At 44.8% G+C, this 18,854-nt stretch overlaps 1 protein-coding gene across 4 annotated transcripts in view; it reads left to right on the top strand.

Annotated features, from left to right (window-relative positions):
- Nucleotides 1–18,854, top strand: part of SFMBT2 (Scm like with four mbt domains 2) — a 105,050-nt gene that overhangs the window by 12,825 nt on the left and 73,371 nt on the right. For 2 of the 4 annotated variants that reach the window (XM_030290286.4, XM_002189313.7), the window contains exons 2-4: nt 114–255; nt 4,580–4,674; nt 7,343–7,583. In XM_030290286.4, the coding sequence (XP_030146146.4) occupies nt 150–255; nt 4,580–4,674; nt 7,343–7,583 (442 nt within the window). In that variant the 5' untranslated portion in view covers nt 114–149. Of the gene's footprint in view, nt 1–94; nt 256–4,579; nt 4,675–7,342; nt 7,584–18,854 lie in introns of all 4 variants that reach the window. The other 2 variants (XM_072918660.1, XM_012568838.5) reach the window with 1 other exon arrangement.

The following is an 18,854-nucleotide window of genomic DNA, read 5'->3' as shown; positions in this document are numbered from 1 at the left end:
ATGAAGACCATCAGGAAAGGCTGAGGGAATGGGTCGGTGTACAATAAATTGCTTTTTTTTTTTTTTTTTTTTTTTTAAATAATTTTCATTGTAGCTTGTCCTCCTTGCTGCAGGATGAATTAGGAAGGCAAAGCTTCTTCCTCTAAGCCATGGAGACGAGGGCATCCTTCATTGCCAGCATGAGAGAGACCCAGCAGCTCTCCCCAGAGAAGGATCCCAGCCCAGCCAACGGTGATGGGGAGCAGTTCGATTCAGGTGAGACAGAACAAACATTCAGAAATTTACAGCATTTCTCCTTTGTTTTGACCTTCCCCCTCATTTCCTTCACTATTTTTTGGAGTGCTTCAGGTGAGGGGTCTTCACAAGGAGGAGGAGGAGAGGAGAGCTGGTCACATATTGTCCTTGTGCTCGTGACTGGATGCTTTGTAATGCTCTGGGATGGGCTCCTGAAGCTGTGAGGATCTCCTGTGCTAAATTTGGGTGTTCTATGATGGATGCAGAAAAGTAAATGCTACATTCTGGTGATTTTTGATGGAATCAGATGCTTTAACTTCCCATATCCAGCCTTTGCAGGAGGAGACTGTGTCATATGATGAAAAAGTACATTATGGCTAGACCTAACCTACTTTCTTTCTGAAGCCTCAGCATGTCAGTAATTTGGCCACTCAGCCTTCAGTTTCCTCACTTCTTGTAGCAGCTCAGTGATTTTCCTGTTTCCTTGGTCACCAGAGTCTTGGATTTCCAGAGTGGACACGTCTGGGCTGGTCTAGTCACCACTGGATCTATTTTTATCTGTGCTAGAGAGATAGGAATCTCTAAGATGAGATTCAGTTGGCCAGCCATAGACATTTTTTTGGGGAATGAAGAGAACTGGCCTGCAATGCCTAAATTTTGATGGGAATAAGGGTTTTGATGGCTCTCCCAAGGCTGTGCCAGAGGTTTGTGGTTGATCATGTGTCTGTGTGTTTCCCTCTCCCCACACCTGTTGTGGGAGCATTTCAGTGCTCTATTCACTCAAAAAGTCATGTATGTGTGTCTAGGTGCTGTAAATAAGATGTCTAAGCAATTTGCCTTAAATACTTTCTCCTATGGTGAAGCCTGGGGGAAAAAAAAAAAAAAAGTGTTTCTAGAGCCACAGGGTTTGGGTCTTCTATCCCTTTTTTTTTTTTCCATAGCTGAATATTCCAGGGGGCTGTTAACATCTGGAACAGTTGCATTTTTATAGTGTCAATGTATGAGCACTTTAAAGCCATTGAGAGGCTCGCAGATAATGACTTGTTGATTTTATTTGTCATCCTGGGCTTGTTTATACATCACCGTATTGTAAACCAGCCAGCCTTGACTATTTCATTAAGAAAAAGCTCTGGACCTAAGTAGCAATAATTGGAAAGGGAGCTGGTATGTAAAATAGGTTTAATGCCAGATTTATCACCTTTCAGGGTGTCCTGTGCTCCTCAGCAGTTGGGTTTTTGTGATGGATGAGGAGATTTGTGTGCAGCCCTGTTGCAGGTGTGGGGGGTGTTGGGTCCTGTGGTCTCATCCCTGTGCCACTCAATGTCTGCTCTGGATGCCCCCCTGCCAGAATTCCAGCGGGGAACAAAGTCCATTAAAAAACCATTTTGAAAACATACAGCCCCTTCAGAATCCGTTGTGGTGAAATGAAGCAAAATAAACCACTGATGCTGTGATAAATGAGTACTCTGACATTATTTTTACAGACCTTGTAAAAGTAATTTCCTGATAAAGTCTGCAGATAAAACATGGTAGAGGAGCCAGGCTGGTGATGTGTCAGAGAGGAATGAGCTGACAGCGAGGGAAGGCTGCAGCTCTCACTCTGCCTTGCCTCTGGGCCTTGAATCCTCTTTATTTGGGTTTAGAAAGGAGAGATCTGGGTGGTATTTCATTCAACAGGTGGTGGTGTGAGTTTTGCTGGGCTTGTGAAAGAACCTGCCAGTGAGGGTCTCTGTGCTGGCCTGTGGCAGGGTTAATAAGGTTGTGAAGGACTTGATGCATCCATAGAAATATAAAATATAAAAACTAGAAGCATCTAGTTATATTTGTTAAAAAGTTTTTTTCCAAATTCTGGAGAAGACTGACCCCCCTGGAGACATTGCTTCTTGCAAGGGCTGGGGATTATGCCCTGAACTGACTGAAAACCTCTGAGGAATTAATCTTTCCTGTAAGAACGCAGAGGAAGGCTGGAGAAAAGGACACATGTGCTGAAGGAGAGACTCGCACAGGAGATTAGAGCAAAAACAGGAATAAAAACTGAGAGTACACAGGGAGCATCCTGGGCTGAGGGAAAGGGAAATGCTCTGAAATGGAAGTGCCTGACCAGGAGAGAAGAGAGAAGAGGGCTGACCTGGAAGTCATAGAATCACACAATTATTTAGGTTGGAAGAAACCTGTAAGAGCCTTGAGTCCAACCATTCCCCCAGCCCTGCCAAGAGCACACACTAAGCCATGTCCCCATCTGCCACATCTCTGTGCTTTTTAAATACCCCCAGGGATGGTGACTCCTCCACTGCCCTGGGCAACCTGTTCCAAATATCCTGTCCATGTCCTGAGCTGGAGATGCTCTTGGGATTGCTGGAACAGCCCATCCCTACCCCACAGACACAGGTGGGGACAGGGGGAATGATGCACTTCAAGCTTTTCATGTCAGGTGCTTCTGACCTTTGCTGGGATGGAGATTGGTTGTGCTCAGGGTAAAAAGTTGTTTAAGCAATTTTAAGCCTGGAATGGATAATCATATCTACCCATCTACTGATGGACTAACATACTTGGTTTTAGAGGCTCAGCCTTTGAAATCTCTGCACACAGCTCTTCTCTATACCATTAACTCTGCAGGGTTGCAGGCATGAAGGCTGAAAAATATCCCTGTTCATCTAAATTGCCTGCCTGCATGATACTGAATTTTTCCACCAAGTTCCTACCTTGTGGTTAAGTTGTGGCTTATCATTCAGTCAGGGTTGAACAAACCCCTCATTCTGGGTCAGATATCTCAGAGCAGAGCCAGCTTCTGAGCATGGAGGTTTTTGCAGTGATTGCAAAAATCAGAACAAAGCCCATTCTTTATTCTGCTATGAATCTGTGTATTTTTGGAGTGTAATCATGGAATTGGGTTATTTCTTGCTGAGTTGAAGAGTCATCTGGTAGCCTCTTTATCACTGGAGTAAATGTTGATTTGCATCTCCATATTTAAGAAGATGATTTGAGTTTAGGGCAAGGAATCAGACTTGCTGCAGCAGCATGCAAGTGTTTTAACAGTGTTGGCAGCTCAGCTTCGAACTCCCAGACAGATCTTTACCCTCTCCACCAGCTCTGTCTCAAAAACCCTCTTCTGATCCCCTTTTTTCACCCTCACCTACATGGGTCTGGTGCCACAGGCAGCAAATAAAACCTGTGTCTTCCCCTTTTAATAATGAGAGATTCCCCTTGCACAACATAATTTTCTCTGGCCCTGGAAACTGGAGACCTGTAGCAATAATTGCAATAAATTAACCTAGCCTTTTTCTTCATAAAACTGTCTGGGGAGGGTTCTTAATTCAGTTTGTCGTGAGTCACTTTAATTACATCATGACCACGCTGATGAATGTTCGGGCAGGTAAAAGGTCTCCTAGAGTTTGCCTGATAAATGCTTATTGCAAAGAGCTCATTGCTAGACTGTAAATATTTTTGCTCTGGGGATGAAACTGGGCTTGCAAGATTGCTTGGGAACGAAATGAAAATAATCAGATTTGGCTGATTTTCTGTAAGTGAAAGAAGATTTATTTTTAATTATTGCTGGGTGCGTTTCAGAGATGGTTTGGGGCCTTGGCTCTGCCTCAGTGTGGTTATGAAGGAAGAAAAGAAAGAGTGGTCATGTCCAGCCCTGGCTGTGGGGAGGGATTGTGTGGGGCAGTGGTGTGGATGGGGGAGAGAGGACACAGAACCCCAAATCTGAAGGGGAGAAAAAAGCAGTAGGGCTCTAGTTAGGTTTGGGGAAAATGCCTATGCTACGGGGAAAAGGGGTTTATCTGAGATTTATGGGTGCAGTAATGCTGAGGAAGGAGGAGAAGGGGTGGCAGGAGTGAAAATGGGTCTCACTCACCCCAAGGGCTGGGATGTTTGGTCTACACATGGCTCAGCCAACAGAAGCATCTTCTGATTTATCCCTGGGGCCCTGGTGTGATGACCAGTGCTGGGGGAGCCACTTTGAGGGCACAAGGACATTGCACCTCGGTGATGGTGGGCAGGCAGCCACCTCCCTCGCAGCCAGGGAGTCATCAAATGCAAAATGAAAGAGCACAAGTGCCTCTTGCAGTGTGTGACAGTTTTGTGCCCCCACTGCCATGGAAGCAGAGTCATTTCTGTCTCAGTGTTGGCTGCTAAAACCCCAGAGTCTGCTGAGTTCACAGTAAGAGCTGGTCAAAACACAGATCCTTAAAGCAAGCTTTCTGTTTTCCCTTCTGTTGATGTTTATACTGGTTGCTATTCTCACCCTGAACTCTTTGACACAACTTTTGCCTTCTTTGGCTGTGTTTTAGGTTGCTTTTCTTTCTTTCATTTTTTAATTTTTTTTTTTTCTTTTGAACAGATGAGGGCTCCAGCATTGAGGATGCAGACTTCAACTGGGACGAGTTCCTGGAGGAAACAGGAGCCAGTGCTGCTCCCCACACCTCCTTCAAACACGTACGTGCTCCCTCTGAGCCTTGTGGCTGTTGTACACGTTCCCTCTTCTGCTTTTCAGGGCCTCCCTGCAGAGCTGTAGTGGAGTTTTCCCATTTTGGGGAGAAATTGTCCCTCCACACATGTGACAGCCTGAGTGGGAATAGCCCCCCAGCTGGTGTTAGGTGACCTTGGTGTGTTTGCTCACAGATTGGAGTTCTGTGTCTGTGCCACTCCCTTATCCTCTGCCTCTGCATCAAATTTTTCATTTTTGAGGGGTTGTGTTGCTCTCCTTTTGCTTCTAATGCGCTCATTTTTTTTTTCTCTTCACCTGTTTTCCCCTCTACATTCGTTGTTGTCCGTGCCGGGCTGCAGAGATAAATCTCACAAGAGTGTTGTGGTTCCCCAAAGCTCCTTTTAAAGCCTGATTTACTGACTGGCAGAGTCACTCAGCACTAGAGTTCAGTGTGGCTCGTAGGAAACCATCTCTCCTGCCTGGAGGTGCTGTCTCAGAAGTGTGGGACTTGGGCAGGTGGTGCTTTTCCTGGGAAAAAACATGAACATGGAGCTGTGGTGGTGACAGGTCTGTGCTCTGCTCTGTGTTGGCACCAGCAGCATTTGAAGGCACCTCTGGAGATCACCTGGTCGAGCCACCTTTGTCTCCAGGTCATTTTGTGACTTGTTTTGTAAGGCTAAAGGAGCTGCCAGGTGGAAAATCCTCTTTTATCTACTCTGAAAAACCAGTACAGTCCTCCATTCCATATTTTGCTTTAATTTTAACAACAGTTAACCCAGAGTACTGCAGGATGAAGGACCCTAATTCTCTATACTGGAGATTGCAGGGCAAAGCTTATTGTGGGGTTTATTCTTGATCCAGCAGCTGCTTGGTGAGAGCATCTTGTCCCAGATTTCTGCTCCAGGCTCAAAGTAGAAAGTTTAGTGCTTCATGAAGCCCTAAAGGATGTCTTCAGTTGTGTGGAGATGCCCTGCTGATGCTGCTGACTGCAGTGTCTCACAGCACCTCAGTCCTGGGAGTGTCAGTATGGAACAAACTGGTGCTGGGAACAGCCCTTGGTGACTGCTTCACAATCTGAAACTTGAGCCTCAAAAATCTGGCCAAAAACCTGAAAGCTGTTGGAGAAGATTGTGTTATCTGTCTGTGTGAGTCTCCTCTTGATGTGATTTCCAGTCACAAGTCTCTTGGCTTCCAGGGTATCTTGTTGGTGTTATGGTGAGCACTGGGAGAAAACCAACAAATGAATCAGGCTCAGGTGCTTTGAGCTGCAGCTGCCAGTCTGTACTGGGAGAAGGCCAGGAGATCCAGTTTGTACTGGGACATGGGCCATTCTATAGCCTGGGTTATTTATGGGGACTCTGAGCATCACTGAGATCCTGTCTTAGCACAGAGTAGAGCAGTGCATGTCACAGACCACCCTCATGTTAGACCATGTCCAGAGGTCCCTCTCAATTGTTCTGTGACACTCTGGGCATTGATTCTGTTGGGAATGCCCACACAAGGAAAAGCACGTGGAATTTAAATGGTAAATGGTTTGGCTGGGCAGCCCTCGGGGTCAGAAGCTGGAGTTGGATGAGTGAGGGATTACTGCTGATGGACCAGAGGAGTGTTTCCTCAGCAGCTTGGCAACCCCACATCTGTGAAATCCTGACCATGTTATATTTGTAAACAAAAGAGTAATTTAAAACTGCCATTTCTATTGGAAAGCAATCAGAGTTACCTGGAGTTAGAATCTTACCTAGAGTTATAATCCCTCTGCATTCAGTAGCTGATAAGGTTCTAATAAACCTGTGACAACCTGTCCTCAAATATCTCCTGGGGAGTGATAGGTTACATTTTGGATGGTTTTGTGAAGACAAGGCTGGTACCTGACCAGTGCACTGGCATCCACCAGTGCTAGGGGCATCCCACTGGTCCTTGGAACACAGGTTGTGCTACCCAGGCCCTGGTGTTCCTCAGCAATGTCCCAAAAGAGATGCACCAGCATCTCCAGTGCCCTAAGCAGCTTATAGATGACCGCTCATGGCTGAGATAAGTTGAAGTGACATCTCCATCGAATGGCTGGACAGTGACCCAGACAATTTACTTCTTTCAGGTCATACCTCGTTTTCCATGGTGCTGGGAGGGGGAATTGATTGAGGCTTGAGCTGCTGAGGGTGGGCGCAGTGGAAATTCTCTCCTTGGTCTGCCTGGTACAGCATTCAGCCCTTGACGCTTGTCAGACCTCTAAAGGTGTTTCAGTGTTTTTATGTGACTGAATATTGCAGCTGGGCTTAACTCCTAGAGGTGCTTTGTACCTGCCTTTCTGTGTCCTGTGATTTGCCTGGTGGAGCTGTGCAGTGGGAAATGAAACTCCATTTGAGTTATGCTGACGTATCCAAGGCATTAGTGACATTTAGGGATTGAAGATGAGTGCCAGTCCTCTCTTGAGTGTAGTACACCTGAAGGCACCACTCCTGCCCCTGGGAGCCTGTGGGGCTTGCATGATGGGATATGAGCCAGTGAAGTAAGAATGGAGCTGCCCAGACAGATGAGAAGGAGGTGGCTGGATTAAGAAACACAACCAGCTCATGTCCTATCCCAGAGCTGCTCTTTAGGGGCAGCATTTCCAGGGGAGGCGAGGGGGATCTCCCTGCAGAAAAAGTAACACCACCATCCCTTTCTCATTTTTGCAAGGTTGAAATCAGCCTTCAGAGCAGTTTCCAGCCAGGCATGAAACTAGAAGTGGCCAACAAGAGCAACCCAGACACGTACTGGGTGGCTACCATCATCACCACGTGCGGGCAGCTCCTGCTGCTGCGCTACTGTGGCTACGGGGACGACCGCAGGGCAGACTTCTGGTGTGACGTGATGACAGCAGACCTGCACCCCGTGGGCTGGTGCACGCAGAACAACAAGGTCCTGATGCCCCCAGACGGTGAGTTCTGCCTGCTTTCTTGGGGTCACGCTCTGGTGTGGGGCTGTGGGTTCACCTCCAGGTTTCTGCTCGGTCTGGGATGGGTATTCCGGGGTGATGTGGGCAGGATCGTGTCCCCACAGGATTCAGTTTGCCTCCAGCAAAGGCGTTTTTGCCCTAGTTGGTGACAGCAGAAGGCACTTCCATAGGGAGAGGTCTTTTTACTGCTGAACTGTAATGCTGTGATTTTCACTTTGGGGAGAAAACTGTCCTGTTCTTGGAGAAACTAAAGTAAGCAAGATCAGCTTGAGTGTAACCAAAATCAGAAGCTGACTTTGCACTCCAAAGTGCTTTGCCCTGAAAGTTTAAAACCTTCCATCACCAAACTCTTGACAGCCCTTAATTACAATGGCAGATCAGTGTGATTAAAGACAGCAGAATTTGATCATTATTCATTAGGGCGTGTCCTGATTGGCAGCTCTTAGGTGCACAAAAGCTGAATGGAAGTGTTGTAGGTTACCAAGTGGCCCATGTGGAGCAGTTAATAATACAATTTGATCCCCAGTGTCTAAGAATATAAATATATATATATATGTGTATATACAGGCTATGTGCATCAGCAGAGCAGCTGTGGTGTATCCTTGCTACTACATTGCTCCAAGCAGAGGCATATTATCAGTGTTGCTCCTAACTATTCCTGCCACATATCCTATTTATTCTGGATCAAGGGAAGAAGAGATGAGTATTCAGCCTCCAGCTTGTGCATACATTTAAGGAAAATCTCATTTTTGGGCTCTGCTGCTGAAGTTACTCTTTCCCTTTCTGCTACATGAGGCCATTGGAAACAGTGCTTGTGCCAGTTGTGTGCCATGTGGGAATTCTTCTGGAGTAAGTGTTCCCTGGCTTCCTCCTGAAGTGAGCTGTAGACACAGTCTTTGAATCAAAGCTGACATTCCTGCCTTGCATATGCCCAACTGTGAGCTAAACTTGTCTTTTTGTTCTGGTCTGTGTGTTTTGAATAAACACAAGATTGATTGCTTTAAAAAAAAAAAAAAAGTCTTGAAGATAAATACAACTCTTGGCTTAGTACCAGTAAATCAAGCTGATGTGAGAGTGCGTGAGGTATTTTATTTTATTGGCCTCTTAAATGGCATTTTATTATGTGGATTACAATCAGCGTTACCAGAAAGGTGTACAGTGCTACAGACTAAATCTCAACTGTGAGGGTCGGGGGGGGGGGTAAGAGAATTTACTGAATGTCATAATAGAAAATAATAATTCCCTTATAACCTGAGGCAGCTGCTTTTCAGGGATCTGTTGGAATTTGCCCTTTGGGTCGTGGCCACTCTGTGTGGATTGCCTTGCTTGAGTGACTGCAAGTGTGCAATGTGTCCTACATCCCTTCTTCTCTGGTGGGTGGTGTAACTGTACACCTGGGTGTTCAGTGTGGGCAACTTCCCTGTTAGTTCAGAGGGTTTTTTTTTATTTTCCCATTCCCATTTTCAGTAAATAAACTTTGTTGAATATGTCACAGTATAATTTTCAAAAAGAATAAATTAAATGCATGGGTTGTGCTTCCGAAAGAGATTTAAGCATTTAAGAGCTTGGCTCGTATTTTGGAATGAGGCATCTAAAATGCCCAAGAGGATCTGAGCCTTCAGGACTTAAAAAATCATAGGACTGGTGCATTGGTAAATGAGGAACTGATGTTGTCTATGAACTCTGTGGAGATTTTTTTAAACCTCTTTATTTTGTTGTCAGACTTTTGGGAGAAACCAAAAGCAGCTTTAAATCGCACGGACCCAGTTCTGAAGGCATCAGTTCTGCACATCTTGATTACAGTGACTCTGTTGGCTAGACCATGCAAACAAACAGCATGGCTGGGGCTGGTTGTTTGTCATTAGGCTGTGATTTTAATCAGGAGCTGAAGGCTTTGGTTAAAAAGCAGAGTTGCCAAAATGGACTTGTTTAAGAGCCAGAATGACAGCGCTGGGACAATGCTTTCTTTCTGCTCACGAGTCAGGTTGGACTGATGGGTGCTCATCTCGTAAATGTGACGCCAGACAAGAATGGCAGAGTGATGGGACAAAGAATTTCATTAGATGGGAGAGAGATGCAGCAAAATGGGCTGCTTCAGTTCAGCAGATCAATAGAACTTGATTTAAAGTCCAGCAGACACAGAGCTTTTAAGAGGCGGCTGCCAAATAATTGTAGTTTATGATCCAAATCGAAGGAAGTTGATTAATTTGCAGACGGCTGCTCCGTTATTTATGGGGTGATGGTAGTTGCATCATGGTGCCTGTGGCCTGTGAGTAAAATGTCAAGTCATGTTCTGTCCTCCTGTGACGTGATGCTGCAGTCACCAAATCAGGGATACCTGAGGTGGCAATAAAATGTCTTGGTTTATTTCAGGGTGCCGTGAGTGCACGTGTGCCTGTGAGCTTCACGCTCCAACCCCCTCCTTCACAGGAAATCAAAGGAGTAAAATTATAGTTACTTCAAGCTTTGCCATTAATTATATTTTTCTCATTACAAATCGGTGTGTAATTTGAATTGCAAACTCAACTATCCTGGCAGAATAGATCTGTTTACCATTCAAAGCAAAATGAAAATTATTTAAATTAGTTAATATAGAACTCATTTGAATGAATTGGATGTTTATTCATGAACTAGCTGAGGCAAGTGTGAAGCTGTCCTTATGGTCTGTAGCTTTGGCACTGATCAGCTCTAATGTCATGTCCTGGGACAGAGATTTCTTCTTTATTGCATATTAACTGTGGTGTAAGCAGTGGGTAAGTACAGCCTGATGTAGCTGAGTGTGAAATTTTCATCCTTCCTGACAAGGCCCTTCAGCAATTGTAATTCATATGAGGAAGAGCAGCCTGCTTCCAAGTTCACTGGCAGGGGCAGTGCTGTGTTGGTGCAGGAGGCTTTGTTTCCTGCACTGTAAGGCAGATTTTCCATCAGTTAGTTAAAATTTCCCCATTGTATCAGCCTGCATTGAAACAGGGATAGCATTTATCCCCTTCTGTGTCTTACCCAAAAACTCTCTTCCTCCTCAAAGTGCACTTGTTTATTGCCATCCTCCTCCCTTGGACTGAGCATCCTTCATCCCTTTTACCCACTGAGCATGAAAAATTTAAGCCTAACTAAAATTTCCTGACTAGTGAAAGGAAAAGAGGTGTCCTGTTCATTTCCATGTGCTGTTTTCCTCTGTTGGTGACAGTTGAGTTCACGGACACATCCACCATCGGGCGCAGGAGCAGCGTGGAGAACCTGACAAGTGTAGTAGCTAAATTATGCATTGTGAAAGAGCAGGGATGTCCTGTGATTGACACTCGGGGGTTTCTGTACAGATTGCAGCTTTCCAGCTGAGCTGCCAGAGCCCAGGCTCTCCTGGTACTGTTGTAATGCATCCTGGAACGAGCTAAAGACACCGGGTGATGGGATTGTTTTATACACTTTGAATTTCAGCAGTGGCTCTGCTCTGATGTTATTGACAGGTGGAAATTCAAACATTTCTGTGTGCAGATTTGTGAGCTGGAGGCTGTGGAGGTGGAAAGAAACACAGCAGGGAGAGAACCAGGTCTATGTTTTGATTTTGTGGTGTGGATGGGGAAACCTCTGAACACTGGCTGTACCTGGGTTTGGTGACCAAGAAGATCAATCACACTGTGATTCTGTGGAGGAAAGCAGATTTTAGTTCCCTGTTGCATCAATATAAGGAGGATTAAAGTTCAGAAGTCTGATCCTGGCTTGAAATAATTTCTCTTCCATGGTGCTGATCTTGATAAAGTTTAGTCATCAAATATACAATTAAGAGGGGTAGACTTTTGCCTGCCCAGGATTTCTGTGAAGGCAAACACCATCATTTGGTCAATATTTGAGACAGGTTTTCGTGTGGCTCTCAGGTGAGATTAGCTCCTATCCCAGATGTAGACCAAAGGAGGGAAATTTCACTGTGGTTCCGAGTGCTGGGCAGGATATGGCTGAAAAGGGAGATAAAACTTGTGCCACAGCATATTGGGTTGCCTTCAAATGCCAACTTACTGCTTTTTTTGTTTGGTTGGTTTTATATATTATCATGTGGATCTATCACAGAGCAAAATCCTGCTCTTTGAGGTCAGCAGTGTAAAGGAGGGGAGAAATGAATCTGGTTGGCCTTGGTGAAATTTCCAGCAGGATGATTCTGAATGGCCAGAAGATGGTCTGCTGTGCTGCAGGTGTGGATTTGAAGTCACTCCAAGGCACACAAAAGGCTTTTTTCAGGGTGGAGGTGATGTGGCCCCATGCCCTTGGCTTTCTGCATCATTATTGGAGCTCCCTTGCTGAATGCAAAGTTTGTCCATGAGCTCTTGAAAGAGAGACACAGAGATCAGAGATAATGTTTCTGACAATGGATGAAGGTGTTCAGAGATTTCCTTTCAGAAAATACAGTTATGGATATAGTTGGTGTTTTTGGGGTTTTTTTTGTTGTTTTTTTTTTAAATGAAGTCATCTTCCTCCTGGTGATCTCATCCCAGAGGAAGTAAAAATCAAACTGTACTTGCAGGAAGAGGGATTAGATGGGCAGGGTAGACTTCTCCTTTCGCTTTTTTACTGGTATGGAGAGCAGATCTGGCCCTGGCTTAGCTCTTTCACCTGAAATATTACTTCCTAAGGGCTTGAGGCTGGAGAAAATAAGTAGGCATTCACTGAGCTTATGCTGTTTTACATCAGCTAAGAACTGGGCCCTCGAGCCAAGTAAAATGAAACTCGGAAATCTTCTTTGGCAGGTTGCACTGTCAAAGCCTGTGGGTGTTTCTAAAGCAGTATACAGGGCTGTTTCTTAAAATCTCTGCCCAATATTTATCCTATTATTCCATCAAAACTGAGTTTAGACTAACCTAATGCAAATAGATGGCAGGATTTCTTTATTTTAAATGCTGCAAATGACTCTTAGTACAGTGTTTTATGTGTGCTTTTCAAGTTGACTTTAGCAGCCTATTAATTATGCAGGGATGACGTTAGCATAAATAACTAGTCAGCAAATAAATGTCAATTAAATATTCTATTAGCATAGTAGGCAGCTTTATGCATTGGCATAGAGCATTTAGCAGATCATACTTAATGAGCACATAAAAAATAGATTTTTTTTTCCCCCCCTTAGCTCTCCTGATGATGGCAAAGGAGAGGAGAGGAGGTAAAAATGCTGGGTTTGGCTGAAATTTGCTGTAGTAGGAGTCAAGTCTGTTGATTCTGGTGTATCTTGGGAGTTTCCAGGAGCTGGAATTCACTGGAGCATGTCGTGGCTTGGCATTTCCTCCCAGCCCCTCGTAGCCCCTTGCTCCTGAGAAAAACATTTTCCTTACAGCACCCTCTGTAGTTTTTCCTTCCCTCCCTTGGCGTGGCTCGGATCCCTCAGCCTGGGATGTGAAAATTCAAGATCTGAGTGGCATCAGGATAATCTTGTCTTGATAGGAAAATGCTCTTTTCACTGTGGTGTGAAACTGCAAATCTTTTCCATGTGCTACTGGCTTTAGTTACTTCCAAAAGACTTAGTATTGCCCAAGTGAGGCCCTTTTGGGGTAAACTGAGCATAACAGCCCCCCATGTGTCTTTTGGGAATGTAATTAATTGTTGAGCTACTGTGTAAATGTGGCACAGCCTGGCCAGTGGGTCAGGCTTTGCAAGAAGTTTGAGTTGCAGATTTTATCAAATGCAGAGGGTTTTGGTCATCTCCAGGTCTGCCGGGCTTGAGGTCAGCATTTTCTGTTTTGATTTTCCTTTTAATATAATTTTTCAGGTCCAGAGGCATAACTGCAGAGAGCCTTGCAGGGATGAGATGCTGGCAGGTTTATTGGGTGGAGCGGGGAGTGGATGATTTATCCTGGTATTTCAGTTGTGAAATTCAGACAAAAAAATGCAAAAAAACCAAAAAAACCCAAAAAAAACCCCCCCACATCCCGAGTGGGAAATGCAAGGTGTGCGCTGCTGTGGCTCTGTGAGTGATGGAGAAAATCTAGGGGAAAAAACAATGTTTGGTTCAGCACAGGTGTTTTTGTTTGAAGTGTTTTGGGAGGGCAGTAGAAGTGCTCTTAGGATGTGGACAAGACTCCCAGCCGTGGCTCTGCAGGGACCCTGTGGCTCAGGTGGGTGGCCTTGGGGCACTCTCAGCTCTCTGCTAAGGGGAAAGTTTTCCTTGAGGCCAAATCTCATTAGCTGGGGTCACTCTTCTTGCTTTTCTTGAGTATCTGGTGGAGCTGGCTTAGAAAATTTCCCTTTTCCCTTCACGAAACCATAAATTCAAAGCCTCTTCTTTGTACTCACCAGTATTTTCCTTCAGGAAAAACTTAGCGTTTTTCCCCTCAAAAAACGTCAGGGTGGCTGTCTTTGTGTTTTAACACCCAAAAAACTGTCTTGAGTTGAGCTGCAGCAGACTCAGCACCTCAAAAAAAGTGGTTGCTGGTTCTTCCTTGCCCTTTTGCCTGGGTTAGGTTTTGTCTCAGGAGGTTTTGGTCTCTCCTTATGCATTTATCTGGAGATTTCTTCTCCTCCATGCCCCATGAGATGCTCTTGTGCCTGGGGAGCCCAGCCCTTGCTGAGGATCAGGCATTTGAAGAACTGAAACCGTGCAAGACTGTTTAGTTTTCCAGTGGAAAAAAGAAAGCCCAGAGCTTGCACATGAAGTAGGCTCTGTTTATTAAAAGCCAGAAAAGAAACACACTTTTATCAAAACCTAATTTTCCAGTAAGAAGCTGTTTCAGCAGAAACATGCCCAGCAAGCCTAGTTTCCAGGGACAACAACATCTGCTTATACTGTATTTATATTTATTTATGCTCAAAAACAAATGGAGGAAGGGAAAAAAGAAGCAGGCCTGACCAGAAAACCCGTGGTCCAGCGAGGCAGGGATGTGTGCAGTGTCTGTGGGCATCAGAACTGCTCAGGAACCTGCAGTGCACCTCAAGTGCCTGTTCAGCACCTGTATTTGGGTGCTTTTTTTATCATAGAACCCGAGAATGGTTTGGGCTGGAAGGGATCTTACTGATCATCTTATTTTAAGGTGTCCCCCTGTATAAGGGACACCTTATACAGAGCAGAGTATTACTAAGGATAATTTGGAAAATCAGATTTTGCCTACACCTGGATGAGATATCAGTGCAAGTCCTTAGAGGGTTGACAGTTTTACTGATGCAGTTGTCCCCTAATGCAAATCCTGTATTTTTGCAGATTTCTGGGTGGAAATACTTTTAATCTTTAGCTGTAGCCTGTCCTTGTTCCTGTACTGGACTGAGCCATGTAGTCAGCAAACCTTGTAAAAAAATATTACTTAGTTTTACAGCTAACACTGAGGATAATGCAGCACTGTTTACTCTAGTGTGTTATTAACCCAGCTCGGAGCAGGGGTTTAATCTGGAGCTTGGCTGGCAGCCAAGGGAGGGTTCAAGAAGTGGTTTTCCAATGGATGAGGTTTGAAAGCCAGAGACTCAGACATGGCCCTTCTGAAATGGATCCACTCTCTGCCTGCTTTTCCCTTGCTTGGGTGGACTCTCTGTTCTGACTTTTATCTCCACATGAAGTAGTGATGGTGCCATTCCCACAGCACTGGGTGGTTTACAGCATTGTGTGGGTCCCTTTTTTGGATGGTGAGCAATGAATCCTGTTATGATTAAAGAAGCAGCACCTTGTGTACAAGCAGCAGTGGAGCTGAGGATCAGGGCTATTGCAATGAAAACTGAAAGCCTAATCCTTTTATAAACAGTCTGGAGGGGGGAGAAGGAAAAGCAGTGATTTTCGGGGACTTTGACAAGTTATAAATATATCCTGAGTGAAACCAATAGTGTGGAGCTTTATGAAAGATTTAATGAATGAATATTTCATGCCCACATGGTGCTTCTACTGTAAAGTGTGCTGTTGGTAAAAAGCAATAAACAAAGAACCTCCTTCAGGGTTTGTTTGGGCTTTTAAATTAAACTAATTTAATCAACTTTTCCAGTCAAGCTTGATATTAGTTAGTTTCTGTACACAGCTCTGTACTGGGTTCTGTTTGTTTTCTCCTGATACCTGTTCTGCTCTTTGGAAGATGCTTGAATATCAGAGAATGATTCATTTCACCCTGCCCTTGTGGTGCATCTGGGTTTCCAAGGCAGAGAACTCCTGACTTTTTCCTTTCCCTAAAACCTGAGGAGCCATCCATCCTGTACCATCACAGCTGGAGGTGTTTCAGGACTCCAGCTGAGATCATTATCCAGCAGGAAAATCACTTGAGCGTGCTGGTCATTTCTGATTGTGAGCAAGAAGGATTTTTTTGGCTTTTGGAAGCCTTCAGCACCCAGTTTGCTGCTGTTTGAAGGACTAGAACCAGCCCAAAGTGCTCTGGAGTCTGGCCCCCTATGGCCAGCGAGGCTTGGGCACTTCTGCACTGGATATCAGAGATTTATGCAGGGAGATGGAAATTCTCTTCAAGCTCAGGCTCTTGGCAAGGCTGGGGCTTGAGTATGATGGTGAAGTTTCTTTATGGTTGGAAGTCATGACAAATGGCCAGGAGGAAATCAGGGTATGTGTTAGCTCTGTGTTCCAAGTGTTCTGCAATAATTTCTAAAAAAATCCTTGGGGATGTGATTTCTCCTTGGGAACAGCAGCACTGAAGCCAGTTGATGTTTTCACAGCTGGACCAGCAAGTGAAAAGCAAATGAGGCAAGTAGGGGGATAAAAGCAAGGGTGATTGGGGGGGTAGAGCTGACTTTGGGAAGGCATCAGCATGAGCTGGGGATTGTCTCAACTCCACACCTTGCATGGAGTGGTGGGGTTGGTGTTGCAGGCATTTCTTAGCTGCTTTTGCCATGAGAAGGTGCAAAAGTGCTTTTTTTCTTTTTTTTCTCTTCCCCCCCCCCCCCCCCCCCATTTTTTTTCCTGTGGAACCAGTTGATTTTGTAGTGGGCAACTTTGGGAACTGAAATTTATCCCTCTTGGGTGGGTGGAGTATGGCCCCATGAGGTTTCTGCTACATATGAGCAGGGCTTTGTATTAGAAGAGAGGTTGTGTTAGAAACTGGGGGAGTTTTGCTTCTCCAAACCCACACAGATCTGAGTTCCCTTTTTTTGGTAGTGTTATTAGGCAATGTGTGAGATTCTGTCTCTACAGATCAAGGCTCAAGCGCATTGCACAGCAAAAGAATTAAACTTCATCAAATACTGATGCAGCAAAACTCCTTGCAAGTGATGCTGAGCAGCAGCAGCTGATTTATCCAGCCCAAAATGTTGGCAGAACCAATTTCTGCAGCAGCTCCTGACCCCCTGCAAGGGAAGCTCATTTCAGTGGGACTCAGGCTCTGTTCAGGATTCTTGGAGCACTTGAGGTGAGCAGTTGAGACCCCGTGGCTTTGCCTTCTGTTGCTCACGATTCTGATCACAGCCTGCAGCCTCCACCGTGACCAAACCATTGGTTTTGAGGCTGATGTTTAGTGCAGGTTGTGCTGGAGGAACAGTGATAGGGCAGGAAAGGAGTAATTGCAGCTTGAGGCAGAGATTGTGAATGAGAAGCTGAATTTCTGAGGAAATACTGCAGGAAAAGGCTGTGAGCAGACACAAGACTTCTCTGCAAGTAGAGATTTCCTCCTTCTTTAGCAGCAAGTGGAACAGGATGGGTTTTTTGATGGTATCTTTGAGACCATTTCAGAAAAAAAAAATTCCCTTTGACAATTCTTGCAAAAAACTTCTTCCATCCACTGAATGAAAAAGAAGAATCCTCCTCCCAGTATGTTTAAGTGCAAAGATGGAAATTATTTCATAATCAGCCTCTGTGAGGCTCCTTAAAAAGAAAAAAAAGTTTAAGATCTGCTGGCCCTGTTGCTTTGAGTTTAACCAGTGCTTGACATCATCCAGCTCCTTGGTTCAGACCATGTGAATATGAAATAAAATGCAGAAAATTGAGAATCTGTTCAGTGTTGAACAGAAGAATTACAGCCCCATTTGTAGTCTTGGTGTGTTGTCACTGAGGAGACTACAGTGTCATTATTCAAGCAAACACCACTGACATGTGCACCTTGCTCATGGCTCTGGAGATCTCCACACCTTGAATATCCAGCAGTGAATATCCACAGTTCTTCTTCCACACTCACACCACGTCCTCGGACATCTGCTCTCAAGCTGTGGAGCTTGGAAAGCCCAGAAACCACAGAGAAATGGGAGGATTGACCCTGAAAGCATAACAGTGGGTGCAGACCACTCATTTTTGTAATTGTCAAGTTAATTAATGTCTGGCTAAATGCATTTTTAATAAAATACTGTTAAAAATTATTAGTTCGAGAGATTTTTAAATAGTCATTCTTGATAATTGAATTTAATTTCCTTTCCCCAGTCTCCTGTAATTTTCCCCAGAGGAGTTCTGGAATGGAAATGCCACCTCAACTATAGACTAGACTTAGGTAGTTAATGATATAATAGGTAAAGCATGGTCAAACTTAATTAATCTCTATTGGAGACATCTGTGGAGATGTAAAAAACCCCTGTGTCTTTGATATTCTAAGTTAGACACAGTTTTGGGTGTTCAGATCAGAGAAGGAGGTGATATTTTTGGTGCATTGGATAGGAGCTGGGAAAGGTGAGTAGCACAAGGGATTTGATCCAGAGCATGCCAAAATTGAAGAAAACTTTTCTGCAGAGTACCTTTTTTTTGATCAGTTTGAATATTAAGTTATGCCTTTTAGTCCTGAGCTGAGGGAGGATTTTCTGAGTTCTTTTAGGCCAAGGACAAACCAACATGTCCAGTGCCACGTCTTCAGCAGAGCTTTCCTTCAGGTGCACCTCGGATTTGTGAGGAGCAGGCACGGAGTGAATTTGGGAAGCTGCTAGTGGCAGATGCAAGCACCAGCATGATCCTGAGCCAGCTGTGACTTGCACTTGATTTTTCCTTCATTATGCATGATAATGTGGGCTCCCAGTCAGCGTGGAAAGGGCTGGATTCCTGAAGTACACCATATGCTCCTGGAGCCCGTGGAGGTGGCTGGTGATACAGTGCGGAGGTTTAAGGGATGCTCCTATAAAGCATTTTCCTGATGACAACTGATAATCAATTCTTCTTACCCAGATACCAAATTCTGGGTCAGTTCTGGCCCTTCTGCATGACCTCTGGAGAGCTTTTGCTCTGAATTCCCAGATAAAGTTTCTGTTGTCTCTGTGAGTGCTCTCGCTTCCATTTGATTTTGGTCACAGAAGGAATAAAACCCAGACCCACAAATGAGCTTAAGGACATGCTGAAACCCATCCTGATGGATGGTTTATTTTGTCTTGTGAGACAGAGCATCCACCTCC

Source organism: Taeniopygia guttata, chromosome 1A (assembly GCF_048771995.1).
Source record: "Taeniopygia guttata chromosome 1A, bTaeGut7.mat, whole genome shotgun sequence".
NCBI classification, from domain to species: domain Eukaryota; kingdom Metazoa; phylum Chordata; class Aves; order Passeriformes; family Estrildidae; genus Taeniopygia; species Taeniopygia guttata.
Note: the sequence above shows the minus strand (reverse complement) of the source record. Positions and strands in the feature narration are given on the sequence as shown.